Source organism: Macadamia integrifolia, unplaced genomic scaffold, assembly GCF_013358625.1.
Source record: "Macadamia integrifolia cultivar HAES 741 unplaced genomic scaffold, SCU_Mint_v3 scaffold1826, whole genome shotgun sequence".
NCBI classification, from domain to species: domain Eukaryota; kingdom Viridiplantae; phylum Streptophyta; class Magnoliopsida; order Proteales; family Proteaceae; genus Macadamia; species Macadamia integrifolia.
In genome coordinates, this window is record NW_024868369.1 from 98,390 (window position 1) to 115,660 (window position 17,271).

Here is a 17,271-nt window from a genome sequence, read left to right on the forward strand (position 1 = left end):
ACTCCCTCTCTCCCCCAACCAGGTTGAGCTCAGTTATCTTCTTCTTCTTCTTCTTCTTCTTCTTCTTCTTCTTCTTTACTGTTCCTCTCTCTCTCCCCCTCCCTCTGAGCTTTCTTCGACCTCGACAGCGGCAACGGCAGCGGCTGTGGTTCCTCTCTCTCTTCCCCTCCCTCTGAGCTTTCTTCAACCTCGGCAACGACAGCGGCAGCGGCTACGGCAGCGGTTCCTCTCTCTCTCCCCCTCCCTCTGAGCTTTCTTCGACCTCGGCAGCGGCTATGGCTACGACAGATCCCAGTTCCTTTGGCCCTTTGGTGAGAGAAGCGAAAGAGAGAGAGAAAGAGCACCGAACAAGTCGGCAGTGGCAGCGTTCGGTGTGAGTTTCAGCACCGAACAGGCCCAGGTTGAGCTTAGTTCTCTTCTTCTTCTTCTTTTTTCTGGTTTTTGTTGTTCCTCTCTCTCTCCCCCTCCCTCTGAGCTTTCTTCGACCTCGGCAACGGCTGCGACTGCGGCAGCGACAACGACAGCAGTTGCAGCTGCGGCTACGATCCATCAACAGCGGCGGTGCCAACTACTTTGCTTTCTCCAGCTGGATCCGATGAATGAATGATTTTTTCCGACGAGGAGAGAGAGAGAGAGAGTAAATGTGTTACAACCGTGCATTGAAAATTTGTTTGTCTTCTCTCCATCCAACGGTTCAATTCATGTTGATCAAATCCTACAGTCAAAATGCTGCTAGCATTCCTAATTCCTAGGTACTACGCTAGCATACCTGTCCTTTTCCCTAATTTTTTAATGAAGATAGATCCCATCATTTCACATGTATACTTAAAAAATATACAAAACAATGATATAATGATTAATCACTTTCAAATTATTTTTTACTCTTAACTTAGAAAACCTAATAAGAATAAAAAGGCAATTGAAAGGTATCTAGTATTAAAATATTAAATATTATTATGAAAAAAATTAATTAAATAATTCATGAAACAATTGGAGAGACGTGTTTCTTCCCTAACTAAAATAATATTGGGAAAAAGATACGTACTCTCACATGGTTTTTTTTATTCATTCTTTCTCATCTTTGACCATCATTGGCCACCGGCCACCATATTTTGACAAAACGGTTAATGACCATTTCTAGCTTTTGCTTCCCTGGATGTCGAAGGAGAGTAAATATACCCTTCACCGGAAAACCATTCTTCGGAAGGGAAAAAAACGAAAAAAAGAGTGACAAAGACATAACAAAAATACATTTATTTACACGTCACGCATGCATGGACAAGAAATATAGGCGTAAGGAATATGCCAGATGGATGCTTGTGGATCATTAGAAAAGTTATCAAAATCTAAAGCAGAGAGACTATAGTGCCAAAACCAAAGAGAACCACGGCACCCTTTTGAGTGACCTTTTTTGTTCTTTGCAACTCCAATTCAAGTGGACCTTTCTGAAACCCCATGGTGAAGAGAGAGAATCTCTTCACACACAGAACCTGACACTACTTGGACAGAAGAAGGGTATTTCGGACCTTCCAATTTTAAAATGACATTCACTCTTAAGAGTCCAGTTATAGCATCAATCACTATGGATGAAGAGATTCAGAGAATATCAGGGCTTCACCCCCACCTCAAAGCCTCACCTTCCCCCCACTTGATTGGTAAGTATGCACTCAGTTGTTAGAGCATGAGAGGTGAAGATTGGATTCTATCGGTCCACAGATTAAGACATGGTAAGGATAGGATAAGCTAAATGATCACATGATAAAGGCAAGCAAGGAATCTTGTTCACTTCATATTTAACATCTCCCATTAAAATTTGAGGTTGTTGACTCACCTCCAAATGAGAAGATCTGTGTTACTGCCATTCTGTCCAATTCTTGTTCTTCATCTCCTGCGACAGCAATGGAAATGGCTGCAACAATAGTGGCGGTGAATTGGGTGCTTCTAGTTTTTGGGGTTCCCTCATGGCCTTCTCGGTGGAGTACTTCTGTTGACCCAAAACTAGAGACCCATCACTTCTTTTATTACCTATCCGTTAACCCCTCCCATCAAGGTTAGAGGTTTCCCAAACCCCACTACTCTTATGCCGACAATGGCACTTGGGCCACATCAGTTCACAATAAGAACCTGCATAAAATATGAATGAAAGCCAATCCACAACTAACACCTTACAAAATGTTTATGGAGAATTGACATGCAAACAAACATCAACGTTACCTCCACAGGGGGCAAAAATAAAGCAGCTTCACCTTCTATTTATTATTATTTCAAATTTCAAAGAATGGAAGCAAATTTAATGTACATTCCACAGAACCAGATTGCTGAGGGATGGATTCCATCTCACCCAAATAGAAATGTGACCGGTGGAAGAGGGGAACATAAAAAAGATACAGAAAGGCAAAAGATAAAAAAGAAAAGAAAATATAAAGCACAAGAAACACACATGTACATCCAAGACGTTCCGGAGCAGATTACTTTAACCAAATTTCGGTAGAGACGTCACGAGTACCTCCCTTCTGACAATTTACTGTTCTTAAACTGCAAAAATCATCAGGACAGGGGGATATGAATTTAATCAATCAATTAACTAAACTGCATATATAACATATAGAAAAGTCTCAAGCATAGCCGATCCATAGTTTGATGAAAACAAAGTAGACGGCAGATTACTGTTCAATAATAAGTAGATTGCATTTACACTGTTCCAACAGAAAATATTTTACAACTATCTTAAAGCAAAGGATCACTGTTTCTGAGAAATAGTTCCCCGTGAAACAAAATGGAGCCTTAATGAACTGATATTAAATAATTCTATAATTCTCGTGAAAAAAAAAAATGCAAGAAAGAATCAGTAGAGGACATTATTTAACGTCCGAAGAAGAGAGAGGTAATTAAAACCTATTTCAATCATATGATAGACCAACAACAACAACAACAACAATAAAAATCATCTTCTAGCTAGACAGCATCCCAGCCAATCCATAAGAGGTTTGTAGGTCTCAAGAATGGCCTCCCATGAAGACATAAAGGACTTAATCCAATAATCCCTGTTGTACACTCACCATTGGGAGTGGCAATTTGGCAGGCTACACCTTGCAATTGGGGTATATGGGTCCCAGTATCCTGGCCAAGAGTTTGGTCTGGATATCATAAGTACAGGCCAAGCCCCAAAACTTTAATATGCCAAACCTATATACTTGCATACTTAGTGAAATGTTCCAACCATACTGAAAACAAGAAAGCTTCTTCTCTTCCCAAATATAATTTTTTGATACTGGCGTGTAACATGCTGTGAAAGATATCATGGTTTGCGCAGACCAAGTAACTTAACAAAGTCTGCACAGCTACTTATGCCACGTGGAAGGCTAACACACACTCATAGATATAAAGTATTCATCCAAAAGAAAAAGTAGGGGGTGGGGAGGGAAGACAACAAAGAGAAAAAGAAGAGACAAATATCAAAGGAATAAGCACGAAGAGCATTCTGAGAATCATCACCTAGAAACCTCAAATTCATTAGCATATTCAAAATGAAAGAGGAAGTTTGAAACCTACTTCAAGTCAGAGATCAGATCTATATTTATTAACCATATTCTCCTTCACATAATCAATACTCTCCATTCCCTTTGTAAACACTGATTAAACTTTGTTACTAATCCTCGATACCTTATCGAAGAAACTGCAAACTGCAGTAAAGCTTTGAAAAGAGAAAAAACCCTATCATAGGTTCATATAATTTTCTGTTCCTTACAAAGGTTTTCCGCTAACCTAAGGAATACAAAAATCAAGCCAAACAGACAAACTTTGAATCTTTAGCACCCAAGAAATATGAATCCAGCAGTACGGTTGGAAGAAATGAAATGGACCTGTAACTTTGACTTCAAAACATTGTCCCACTATAAGTAAGACCCTCAATTATGACTGAATAATATTAAATACAAACAGAAACTACCGATAGAGAATCTAAACTCAAACAAAAAATCTACAAGCTGTTGGTCGGCTGGTCCAATGGGTACAAATAGCACATGCCTATGGTATAAAGCATTTGAAAAGATTCATGCATATGAATGTGGATTCAAGTATGAGTAAGACTAATTACTCATACTTCATCTATGACTCTAGTGCTCTTATCAGGGGGATTCATGATGTGAATGTGGATTACTACATCTTCCTAGGCAGAATCCTCTGTAACATGCTATTCCATACCTGTTTGAAGCTCATCTCCATGACCAAAAAAAAATCAGAGCAATTATTATCAGTAGCCAAACCCACAACCAAGCCACATACTCCACTGGTTTTAGCCATCCCTACCTTCGAGTGGTTAACCCATCTAAAAACTTTCCAGAACCAAAGAAAGGCACACAAAACCACAACCAGTCACCCCCAGCTGCTTCCAATGTTCAAATGGCCCAATGGACCTTTTTTAACATATAATCAATACCACACCTACTGCCTCTACTGTTCCCTTAAGCATGCGTTCTTAAGCTCTCCAATGGACTGTGAGTGCCTTTACAATCCTACGCGTCTCTCACAGTTACTTTATGAATCACTATTTTAATTAAATGACAATATATCCTCCAAAACACCAAAAGATTGGCATAGAGAAGAAAGATTAAAGGTTCTAAAAGCCATTCTTGAAAGGCAAATGAATTAGCTGCCGATTAACTGTCCACAAAACTAATTGGCAGTCCAGTATGCACAACAGTTAAAGCTTTGATCTGGACTGCCACACTGGGACAGATGAAGTACAGTTCATGGTAGCAGAAGCTCTCAAAAGAATTATAGAAACAACTATAGAAGTTGCTAATGGCTTCTTAATTTCCAAAATATCTCATTGCATAGATTTTGCCACCACTTATGTTCAACCATGATCATCATTACACTACCTATGTCAATTTAGTTCTAATTGACTTCAAAAACCATTATTTCAAACGCTCGACAGTTACGAAATTTTGAAATACAAGTTCTTTTCTCAATTAAATTTTCAGGAGAGAGAGAGAGAAGAAGAAGAAGAAGAACAGAAAGAATACCTTGCGTTTGCAAAACTAGAATCACAAAAGGAATAGCCGGAACTCAATCGAAGAAAGCCCTAATTTCAGACATTACAGTATCGCCATCATCATCCCGCCTGGTGGCACTGTCGCTCACACCTCCACCACCACGCAGAAGGGTCCCACTCCCTCCCTCAACGGGCCAGCTGGAAACTGTCTCCCCACTATTTGCAGGTCCCGCAGAGCTCGTCTCAGCTTGCGCCATCTGAGTGGAATCCGCAGTAGCAGCAGTCGACCTCACGGGAAACACAAGCCTGTGCCTTCTAGCAATATGCCTCAACGTATTCCCAATCCCATAGAAATCTTCATCCTCCATAAAATTCCCAAACCTCACAGCAACCCTAGCCGCTCTAGTGTGTCTGCTACGGCTACGCTGCTCGGGCTCCTCCGTGGGAAGACGAAAGCGACAGACGGGGCAAGAATTGTGCTGCGACAACCACGGGAGAATGCAATCGCAGTGATAAAGATGCTTGCAAGGAAGCTGCTTGGCCTCCACATCGACCACGAACTCGTCCTTGCAGACTGCACAGAGGAGAGTATCAACAGCCAATAATGAGCTCGTGATTTTGACAGTGGGTATGGACTCAACAGAAGACTTAGACGCCGGAGTAGAAGCAGGATGATGGTAACGAGCGAAGCTGTCGTCGTCTGGATCGGCGAGGTGTTGGATGAGTCGGTCAAGGTAAGGGCCATCACGGAGGAGATCATCGGATGAGTCAGAAGCTGCAACACGAATAGCTTCTGGGATTTGGAAGTTGTCATCATCGGTATCGGGATCGTCTTCGTTAGAAAGGGTGAGAAGGGGTTCAGGAGGGGAGAGGATTGGGAAGGGATCAAGGTGAGGAGGGAGTTGAGTGTTGTTATGGGTATTAGGGTTAGAGGAGGAGAAGTGGGTAAAGTGAGAAGTAGTAATAGGGGATTCCATTTCTTCGATGAAATCACCATGGCAATGAGGGCAGATGAGAGGTGGAGAGAAGAAGAGAGAGACGCTCATGTCGCACTCGTGACACCAATAGGTTTGTCTACCGCTGCGGTTGCTGCTGATGTTATCAGTACCGGTACCGGTGCCGGTGACGGAAGTGGCGGTGGCGCTAATTGACGACATTCCGGTCTTTTCTCTCTCTCTCTCTCTCTTTCTCTCTCAATGTGTCTGTGGAGTCTGGTGGAGCTTTGCAAGTGGGTGGGGGTGGGAAGTGCGTGTGGTATATGGACTGCTTTTCTTTGGAGAAACGATGGGGAAGTGTACTGCGGGCTATCAATCCATCCGGGATCTACTTTAGTAAACTCCACCTCGAATATGCTTGGGAATTTCCGAAATATTAGTTAAATTATAAACAATTAAAGCCCAACCATCACGACGTCGCTTTGGCCGAGTGGTTAAGGCGTGTGCCTGCTAAGTACATGGGGTTTCCCCGCGAGAGTTCGAATCTCTCAGGCGACGGAAAAAATTTTGGAGTCCATTTTTTTTTTCCAGGTAACTTCGACTAGGGGTATCAATTTCAAGCCCGTATGGCTCGATTGTATATGTATTTTGATTTTTTTTTAATAGAATAGGGTATATATTAATAACTATAATTAAATGTAATATATTTTTAAAATTATTGATAATTTAACAAAATAAATTAAAGTATTTAAAATCTAAGAAAACTAAAGACTGTTTAATACCCATTTAAGACTTTATTGATACATTACCCAGTTTAAGGCTCGATTAGGAGAAGCTCGATTAAACCTCGAAACCCAATCGAGCCCAACATGACACCGAATGAGATTGACTCATTCCTTAAATAAGTAGGTCATGGTCCGAGGACATAGGCCCATCAGGCCCAACCGCAATCAACCCGGCTTGACTAGTTGACACCCTTAGCTTCGACAATAATGCCTCTCTCTCTCTCTCTCTCTCTCTCTCTCTCTCTCTCCATGTCGCTTGGTGAGAGAACTCAACAGGGTCTGAGGATGGTCATAATATATAGTCTTACCCTTGCTTCATGGAGAGGTTGTTTTGCTCGCATTAGAACAATCTTATTGTTGAGCTGAGGTCTGTGACCATTAGTATGCAGGGGAAAAAAAAAAACTCTCTTATTTTAGAGTTAGATATCGATGTCTAATCACATAGCCCCTACACCAACACAAAGGCAACTGAGAGCATGGCAAGGGTAACAGCATAGATGAAATTTTTTTATTTCACAGGAAAAGGTGGTGATAATGGTGATCTTGCGTTCTCTTGTGTCTAAGTTGCTGGAACTACGCAACCAAACAACATTCTTTGTCCCTTTGTTATTAAAAGGTTTTCATAAATAGAGGAGAGGAAAATCTCCAATGCCACACTAATGGCATCAAAACAAACAATATAATTCTTTGTAGTGGGAAAAAAATTTCCAAGGTATTTTACATAAAACAATATTATTCAACTCTAGTGGTGTTTACAGTTTGACTCATTTTTTATTGTTCTTTGTCTTATTTTATAATGATAGATTTGTATTCTTTCCGCATAGGTGAGAAAAAGCTTAGGAGGCATTTAGCTATGGTTATCCATAAAAAATAAATAAATAATAAGACAAAACCATGACGATAGAATGATTGATTTATGTATTTATATCTTTTTCCTTAGATTCAATTATTTTATCATTTTCATGAAAATTCTAAAAAAGAAAATCGAAGAGAGAAACATAAAAGCATTGTGTAAATTATGTTTTTACATTATTTTTCTTTTCTAGAGGGATTCTCTTAAGAGGATATTTATTTATTTTTGAGTGGAAATAGGTCAAGATTAGGTTTCTTAGACTGTGTTAGGTTTGCATCATGGGTAGGGAACTCGTTTTGGCTTTTTCTTTTTTTTTTTTTTTTTTTTTTTTTTTTTTTTTTCTTTTCCAAGCAAGGGAACCTATATGTCAGGCATTCCTATGCCCAAACACAGCTAGCTTTCTGAATGTGGAAAAACCCAACATGCAAAGGGGTAGTTGGATCTTTTCACACCCAGCTGAATCAAAGGTGGAAAACACTTAACAGACAGGGTTCTTTTCTTTTCTTCCACTTGGAGGAGTTATTGATTTTGTACTACAAGAACTAGCTTCTAATTGGGTGGGGAGTGGGACTGGGGTGGGTTCACATAATGGCTTTATAATTCAAACTTAATCCAGCATTTTTACCCTTTTGCAGAGAGAACCTTCCTTAAGAAAGCAACTTTCTTAAAATAAATGATCAGTGAAAGTGAAAAAGGAAACAAATAACGATTCCAAACATCATTGATTGTGCCACCAAACTCAATGTTGAAGTGAAAAAGAAACAAAGAACGATTCCAATTAAGCATTAGTTATTGTGGCACCAAACTCCAATCCCAACTGTGAAAGTGATGCCTCAAATCAATCTCCAAAATAATATTTATCACTTTCAGGCTTTCCGCCCCACCTTGACCTGCCACTATTGATCCACCATTTCACAATCCACTATCCACACTTCTTTTCCTTTCTAAGGAAAATAAAAGAATGTAAGGCTATAATAATTGGTAGACACCTTTTTTTCTTTAATATAAAAAAAATGATGAAATTAAAATATAATTGGCACAACCATTGAAGATTCCAAAATCCGCAAACTTATTGACTGGACTAAGAGACTTAGTCCAAAAGTGTCAATCGAGATGGCTCTTAATCAACTTTGGTCCTAAGATTAATCTTAGAATCATCCAATTTATTAAACGATTCAAAAATTAAGATCTAATTCCATTTAATAATGGGATGATCCGGTTCTAGTTCCTTGATGTTTTAGACACTCAAAACACTCAAATAAGCCCAAATTCTTATATAATACAAAAAACTTCCCAACCATATAAATAACTGATTTTTTTTTTTTTTTTTTAGAAATATACAAATACTCAAACATCTACCCTTTTCTGGTAATTAAGAAACAACTTATATTTTTAGAAATATACAAATAATCAAACATCTACCTTTTTTTTTGGGTAATTAAGACATAATTATTATAAGTTATAATTATTAAGTATTAACTAAGATATGCATTATAAATTGGTCCTAATGATTCCAGATCCAATCAATTCCTTATTGTTCTTCAAATCAGCTCCTTGAACCATTCCATTTAGACTGCATTTGATAGCCATTCTGTTCCAAAAATGACGTTTCATGTCAAAATCAAAATTTTACATTCTCCCAAAATTTTGTTTCGAAATAAAACTCAAATGTTAAAACATGGTTACAACTTTCTTGTTTTTGAACTTTTTTTTACCCAGTTCTTTAAAAAGAAAAAAAAAACACACAAAAAAAAAAACAAAAAACAAAAAGCGGAAGATTCTATTTTCTTATTTGCACAAAAAGAAAAAATGCTAGAACCTTTTTTTTGAATAACTACTAAGCACCGCCAAATGTTACCATTAACTCTCGTTCCTAATTTTTTAAGATCCAAAATACCTTCTCTAATCCAGAGGATCAAATCTAGAGATTCTCTCACTATCGATTAAGAGAAACCGGGTCCACAAGAGTATGGGTGTCAATTTCAAACCGAAATCGAAACCTAATACCAAAATCAAAACCGAGCCCAATTAATTGGACAAAATCGAACCAAGTATGTGAGTATTGCTATTTGGTTTGGTTTGATTCGATTTCGATTTAAGATGTTAAAACCATTGATGACCAAACCGAATTACAAAAATTTAAACCAAAAAAAAACCTACTATCGATAAAACTTAGGAGGGATTTTCCATATTCCCTTTTAATTTTTTTAAGATTTTAACTCTTAGAGGAGGCTGGGCACGACTTTGAACAACTCTGCACTTCTTCTTCAGTCCACCTTCTTCCCTCCCATCTTCTTCTTTTCTAGGCATTAGGTTTGTTAAAGAATAACTTGCGCCTTGCATCCATGATCCATCTAAGGTAATTCTTCTACTTTTTACATTTTTATTAAAAAAAAAGTATAATGTCATTCTATTGTTCTTCTTTTTTATTTTTTCAAATGCTCGTTATATTAAATAGTTCTTGACTTTAACTCTTGTGGCATAATCGAATTAAAACCAAATATCAAAATCGAATTAGAACCGAAACCAAACCAAATTGAATCAATTTGAGTATCTAAATATGGACCCAAGTCAATTCTCGATTCAAATTTGAAACCAAGCCGAAACCAAACCAACTGACACCCTTACCCAAGAGTTCTTTTTTTTTTTTTTTTTAATGCCCATTTGCAAAATCCAAGGGATCACCTGCCGAATAATCAAGGACGTAGTCTCATGTCCATCACGACCTTCACCCACTAGAACGTTCTAGAGAAGAAACCAAAGAGAGAAGGTTGAGGTTAGGGAAGAAGCTTTCTTGGAGCCTAAATCTAATTGATCCCCCCATACGGGAGCCTTTCTTGGATCTGAAAGCCCAAACCAAAGACTGTCTCAGAATATCCACCCCAAAAGGGGGAAAAATCTCAATGCAGTAGAACTGATCTGAATCTACAGAAACCAATATAGTAACCTACATAGAAGCTCCTCCTTCAGCTTCAAGGAGTACAAAACCTTGCCTTGGCCAAAAAATAGGTTACAAAAAACATGAAAACCAAACAGAAGACATCTGGGTTCCTACAGACTGCATTAATAAAAAATGGAAATGGGAGGCAAGTACTCTTTTTTTTTGATAAGTTGGGAGGCAAGTACTCAATAAGACAAATCATGAGAGATGTACTAATAAGTACCAAAGAATGTATGAAGAATTGCCTTTTGCTCTGAACAAATTAAAGCACTGTGGTAATGTAATACCAACACTTTTTCCTACAAAAATTCACTGAAACCTCACTAATTTGTCAAAAAACACTTGAACTAATGGACCATCCACTCACAAAGAGCAGAAGCCAAGCCAGTTGATAACTGGCACAAAAGGCCAGATTTGGGCTGTAGCAGGGTTTCCAGTTGCCGGTATCATGGACTTCGGAGTGGATAGATGACGGGTAACTCTGCTTAAAACATCCCAGTAAAATGGCAATCATCTAAGAAATCTTTCGGGCAATACTCAGAACAAAAACTTCTCAGGGGTGGGGAGGTCATGATGCATTCTTCATTTACCCCCCACAACCTTTCTCTTCCATAGATAATCTCTCAGGGTCTCTTTTTGGCCAGAATGCCCTTCAGGTACTCATCAATTGAATACAGGGGTAACCCCTGCAATGCATGTGATAGGTTTTACATGAGCAAATCACTGTGACAGGTTACTCATTCTGTTATTATGAAATTTATATACATATTTAAGTAATTGATGCAATAGCAAACACATACCAGTGCATCACCATAGCTCAAATAATTGACAATATTTAAATCATTTTCTACTTATTCCCAAACCAAAGAGGGTTGGGGGCAGCCAAAAAGCACTTTGGGTAAAATACAATGCATACCTGTGAGACAAACCGAAAACCCCATTCAATCCTAGTTGAAAATTACCAAGAAATTAGACTAACAGTAAAGATGCACCAACTGAATCAGTATTGCTATGGAGAGAGCTGACCCTTAAGACGAATCTTTGCAATTTGTTCATAATTACTACTGTAATTTCAAAACATGGTGCCAAATAAGTCGGAACCAACAATCAAGCAGGCAAAGACACCAGAATACAGGACAGGTCTCATGAAGGAGGTTCTCAAATGAAAACAGCCCAACAGAAAAAATGGGCGTTGAAGGATGCAGTAGATTCCACTAGCAGTATCACCAAGCACAAGTTAGCAGAGAAGGATCTCTTCCCAATAAAAACAAATTTTTTTCTATTCGAGTAAAAAGAAAAAGGCTGGATGGGGGAAAGGAACTTCATATTACCTAAAATACCCAAAGAAAGGATTCTCTTGGTTCCTACTCAATGCATATAGCCCTTTTGTTAATTATAAATTTTCTCCTGTAAAGCTTTCATTCTGGAATTTCTGGTTCAAGTTATATTCTTAGCAATTAGTTCACTGTTAGTTATTGCTTGTTCACTGTTTTTCTAGAGATCTTGTGTTACGAATCAGTCCCTAGTTTCTAGCTTGGGACCAGTTATTCGATTAGGGCTGTCCATAAAAATGCCAAGTTTCTGTGACATTTTCTTTGTTACATCTGGTTGGAGAAGTCTTGGTGACTATTTGGAAGAGGACCAATCTCCTTCCATCTAATTACTCCTATTCTATCAAGAAGTGGAGTACTTATTTTCAATCATCACGTGGCAGATAAGAGAAGCACTAGCAGTACACAAGCTAGCAGAGAAGGATCTCTATCCAATAAAAAAAAAAAGGTTCTTTTTATTGGACAAAAGAAAGGAGATGGGAAAGCAAAAGAATACCTAGGTCCTAGAAACCCCAAAGAAGAGGATTCTCTGGGTTCCAACTCGATGCATATCCTCAATTATCCTCTGAAACAAGTTCATCCCATTTTCCCCAAACAAATAAATTTACTCCATTTCTTCAGAGCCAGAGCACAAATTTACTCCCTCTTCCCCCAAAGAATAAAAACATCATTCTGCACATGTTATTAATTCACCGTTGTGCATCAACTTGAGCTTTAACTCTCATGATGCTGGCTGCACCTTTCCAAGATGATCCTTGTTTGTAAAACAATTGACAAGAAAGATAGCACCACCCAAAAAATAAAAGGTGAAAACCATCGAAATGTATTCATATGAGACAATTAGAAAAACAAAGGTGTAAGCAATGCAGATAGATGCCTAATCTTTGTAGATCAACATGCTTAAGATATATGTCACATCTATGGAGAGCTAAACAAAGAGACCTTCAAGGCAATCATCATTTGAACAATCCTTGCTACAACTCCTAATGCCACTCACATCATGGTCTATTAATAAACTCACTCCTGAATTACCTAGTTAACCATATAAGCATGTTGGTGTCAGTATATCCTTCTTGCAAGGCAGAAAAGAATTATTTACTTTAAAAAAAAAAAAAAAACGACATACAAGAATTCACACTTGTCCTCTTGATTCATAACTAATATCAAATTAACACTCAGTAATAATTATTTGGGTCAAACAACTCCTAAGATCATCCATCATCAACATCAGTGCTTTGAAGCAAAAATAAAACTCAACTCTATTCAACTCAGCCTTATCCCAACTAAATGGGGTCAGCTAGAGGGATCTTTTGTCTCCAATCAGCTCTAATAAAATTCATACTTAATAATAATCCTGAGATATGCACATCTTTCCTCACTTCTCCTAGAGTCATTTTAAGCTTAGCACTTAGCTCTTTTATCTCCTTCAATCTGAATCGAATACCACCTCAAACAAATTTCTTGCAACTTATCATGTATTGGAGCTACTCCCAAATAGGCCCTAATCTGTTCATAAATAAGAATCTTTCGACATGTATTTTACCATTCCCACATGGCACGAGCTGCAGATTGTTTCCTTCTTCATGGCCTAACAATCTTCAAAATTTCATCTCAGTTTACATCAATTCTGTTCTCTCTAAATGATGAAAATGCTATAACATCCCATGACTACTCTTTTGAGACGATCACAACCATTTCAAAGCTCTCTTACAACTAAACATCATTAGCAGACACTATGACCTAAGCGAGATGGCCAGAATGTATCTTTCTCTCTAATACAATTCATAAATTTTGCACGGTAGACCAGACCTACAAAGTAGACAATAGTTTCAATACATGAAATCAAGAGATCTGAACAAATGCAAAGATCAAATAGTAAACCTCCAATAACATGATATCAAGTTTTCCCAATTGTCATAATGAAATCTCAAACATATTTTTTTTTCTCCTGATTAGATTATGAATGTTGTACCTTCCTTTGTCATGGCCCATCACAGAAAATAATAGAAATCCAAGAGAAAGGTAAAAATCTTAGGACTTACAGCACATGCACTTCCAATCTGAAGTCTGCTACATTAAGATGTTCCTAAACAAGATCTAAATAAAGATACATTACAGCTATCCATCTTGAATATTGCTGTAAATTTTTTTAAGGCAAATGTCAGATCTATATCAGCAGGAGAACGCATAGAAGAAACCTACATCAGCACACCCTTCAACTTGCCACTACTGAAGATATAATATGAAGCACCGTTACAAGACAAAGATAGACATTCCATGAAAGCCAACAATATGCTTTATCTGGACTCATATTCGGCCATGAATTAGACTACATGAAAATGGTGCAAGACAGACTTAGTAACAATTGTTCTTTGAAGAGACGTGAACAAGAAAATCAACTATCGTTCAAAGCATATAGCACCTAGCATTCATATCATAAATCATTTGGCCTTTATATTAAATTAGCCATCCAAAAACTCAAAGACAAGACTGGTTTCAAGATTCTACATTGAGCCAGCATATTTTGGTGAAAATTTTAGACTCCAAAGCCAAAAACTGCGCGTATCTTGTAGAATATAAGGTCCCGCCATCCCCTCTCCGTGTTCTCAACAACAGTGGAGTTCCCATATCTGTGTCATGACACAAAAAGACAGACATTGTTAAAGAACTGAAAAAAAAGGTCACAAATTTTAAGAACAAAATACCAATAGGAGGAGTGAAAGAAATGAACCTGTCTTCTTCGGGAACATCAGTCTGCATCAGCTTGACAATGGTGAAACCTGGTTCTGGCTCATCAAATGTAAGGCGTACCTGCGAGACCCATCAGCATTAAGTGTCAAAAGGCAATTTTTTTTCTTCCAATGATTCATGACACGGAAATATTAGGGACAGATAAGTCAGAATTACCATAGAATGTATCCCATCAGCCCAGCTGCCGAACCTCCACTTCTGAACGATCAGCTCACCCTCCTGCAACTCCTGGTTGATCCCCGTGATTGAGCCATCGAAAAGACTGAATTCTCCCCCGACCTCCCTACTAATCTTCGCATTACTCTGCGTAAACCCTTTCCACCTGTTCTCATCCATCATGATCTCGTAGATATCCTTGGCCCGACAATGGAACTTCTCAGTCAAAGAAATCGACTTGAACCCTTCCTTACTCTTAGCGTCCTTCTTCGTCTGAGCAGGAGGAGTAGCGGTAGCGGTGGCGGTGGCAGGAGCGGTGACTGCCGGTGACGAAGAAGATTTGTTGGTGGAAGGCTTCTTGACCTCCAATTCTTCCTTGGCAGGACCACCTTTAGCCATACTCTCAACGTAAACCCTAACTTTCTCCATTACAATGGGTTTCCCTTTGGACACGAAGGCATCCTTGATTCTCCTACCAATGGGACCTTCGTCCCTGAGAATAACTCTAATTTCGGGGTCTTCGTCAGCGTTCTCGTCGGCAATGTAAGGGATCTCGACGGACCCATCAACCTTAAGGAGGGATTTGCCATCGGCTTCACGGGCCTCACCTTCCCAGGACAAGGAAACGCTGATCTCGTAACCAGGGATGATCTTTCCCTTGCGAATATTGATAAAGGCCTCGCCCTCAACCTTGGTAACCTCCTTCGTCTTGATGTAGAGGTTGCCCTCGCCGTCCAAGATGGTCAGATCAGAAAGTAGCTTGCCAAGGAGGTTGCGAGACCATTCCAGGCAGTTGGTCTCGGCCCAGTGCCAGTTGTGGACGTTGGTACCGTCTGGTCTATCTTCCACGATCCAGCGTTTGTCACCCTCCCCGTATTTCGCCATTTTTCTTTCGAGCTCTCGTGCTTGTTGAACACAGAGAAGAGATTCAGAGAAGCTTTTTAATTTCGAGTTTCAAGGAAGAGGAGAAAGAGAGGGGTCGAAGGCTTGCTGCGTTGCGAAAGAATGGGAGGGATGGGGAAGGGGAGAGCAAGCAAAATAAGAGCGGCGACGACAGCTTTGGGCGTCTGAACTCCGGAACTCTCGACAAACCTATCGAAGGCTCTAGAAGGAGCGAAGGATCGGGAGATTGGGAATATAACCGAGATCCGATTCCGATGCTCATACTTATAATTTAGGGAAAATTATATGATTATCCATCCTTTACAAAATTACCCATAAAAAATTATAATCAACAAAAATACCCAAAATTAGGTTTTCTTTTATAAAATTACCTATTTTAAGTTTAAGTTAACAAAAATACTCAAAATTGAGTTTGGGTTTACAAAACTACCCACTCAAAGTTTTAGTAATAAAAAAATACATGATTATATGTGAAAGATGAAAAATCACTATTTTTTGTAGTTTTGTAAACCCAAATCTGATTTTTGGTATTTTTGTTAACTGAAACTTTAGGTGGGTAGTTTTTTAAATCCAAACTTAATTTTGGGTATTTTTGTTGACCAAAACTTTTTGTGGGTAATTTTGTAAAGGGAAACCCAAAAGTGGGTAATCATGTAATTTTTCCTATAATTTATTTACCCTAAAAGATATTGATACAACTAATTTATGGACCATTTCACCCTCCAACTCTCTCTATATCTATACTAATATGTATCAACCGATGTGATGCCAATTCCTAAATCCTTGGGTAGGGCATTGAAGTGGTCTCAGTGAGTTCCATATCCATTTTCTTTTTGCTGTTTATAGCTTGCTTCTAGCAAGGAGCCTTTTCTCTTTGGAACATCATTGATTTCTCAAATTACTTGGACCCGGTGTCTAGTTTAAGTAGGGGTGTTAATGGGCTGAGTTTTTTAAAACCTAGTCCAATCCTAAGGTTTCTTTAACTCCACTCAAGTTTTGTCCAGCCTTATAAGGCTGGGTTGGGATATCTCAGTCCAGGACCAACCTAGCCCAACCTTGATGGATCCTGATTGAGTCGGGCTTAACCTAATTCAATCCAACCCAATACTATTGGTTGCTTGATCTTGATGGATTGCAGAGGTCAATGATCAAAGTTTTCGTATATATGTAGATTGTGGAAAACGAAAAACTTTTTGTAAACCTTTTTTACAAGTACCCATTTATAATTATTAACATATTTATATTATTATATACCCAACATACAGAGTTGGGTTGGACTGGGTGGAGACCTCAACTTAGACTCAACCCAACCCTCGGCCTCGAGCCTAAAATTCTCAACCCTAGTCACCCTATGGCTTAAAATCTCAGCTCAAGCCCTATTCGGCTTAGGACGGGTTAAGACGGGTTCGGACTCACCATGCTTTTTTGACACCCCTAAGTTTAAGTAGTACTTCTTCCTCCTTAGATTGGGCTTCTCCCCTTAATATAATAGCATTCTACGTGTGGTGGGCTCAGGACCATTTATTCATGGTAAACTCTAACATTTTATCTTCCATTTTCAATAATGGACTTGTATGAAATTTGAATTATGCAACCTTATAATATAGTTGTGAACGGACA

The 17,271-nt window shown here is 38.7% G+C and overlaps 2 protein-coding genes and 1 non-coding gene across 4 annotated transcripts; 1 reads left to right on the forward strand and 2 right to left on the reverse strand.

The window, feature by feature from the left end:
* Positions 1–2,224: 2,224 nt before the first annotated feature.
* On the reverse strand, positions 2,225–6,963 carry LOC122064925 (E3 ubiquitin-protein ligase RING1-like). Of its 2 annotated transcripts, XM_042628712.1 has the most exons (3): positions 6,928–6,963; positions 5,028–6,180; positions 2,225–2,535 (listed from the first exon to the last, which is right to left on the reverse strand). In XM_042628712.1, the coding sequence occupies exon 2, from the start codon at positions 6,151–6,153 to the stop codon at positions 5,071–5,073; it is 1,083 nt and encodes a 360-aa protein (XP_042484646.1). In that variant the 5' UTR covers positions 6,154–6,180; positions 6,928–6,963; the 3' UTR covers positions 2,225–2,535; positions 5,028–5,070. The 2 variants fall into 2 exon arrangements, with proteins under 2 accessions (XP_042484646.1, XP_042484645.1); XM_042628711.1 differs by lacking the exon at positions 6,928–6,963 and having other exon boundaries at positions 5,028–6,258.
* Positions 6,408–6,489, forward strand: TRNAS-GCU. Its single transcript has one exon. It is a non-coding gene; the product is annotated as a tRNA-Ser (tRNA).
* A 7,081-nt stretch (positions 6,964–14,044) lies between the features above and the next one.
* On the reverse strand, positions 14,045–15,877 carry LOC122064926 (activator of 90 kDa heat shock protein ATPase homolog). Its single transcript, XM_042628713.1, has 3 exons — positions 14,749–15,877; positions 14,573–14,652; positions 14,045–14,471 (listed from the first exon to the last, which is right to left on the reverse strand). Exons 1-3 carry the CDS (start codon positions 15,631–15,633, stop codon positions 14,378–14,380), a joined length of 1,059 nt encoding a protein of 352 aa, XP_042484647.1. The 5' UTR covers positions 15,634–15,877; the 3' UTR covers positions 14,045–14,377.
* Positions 15,878–17,271: the final 1,394 nt, after the last annotated feature.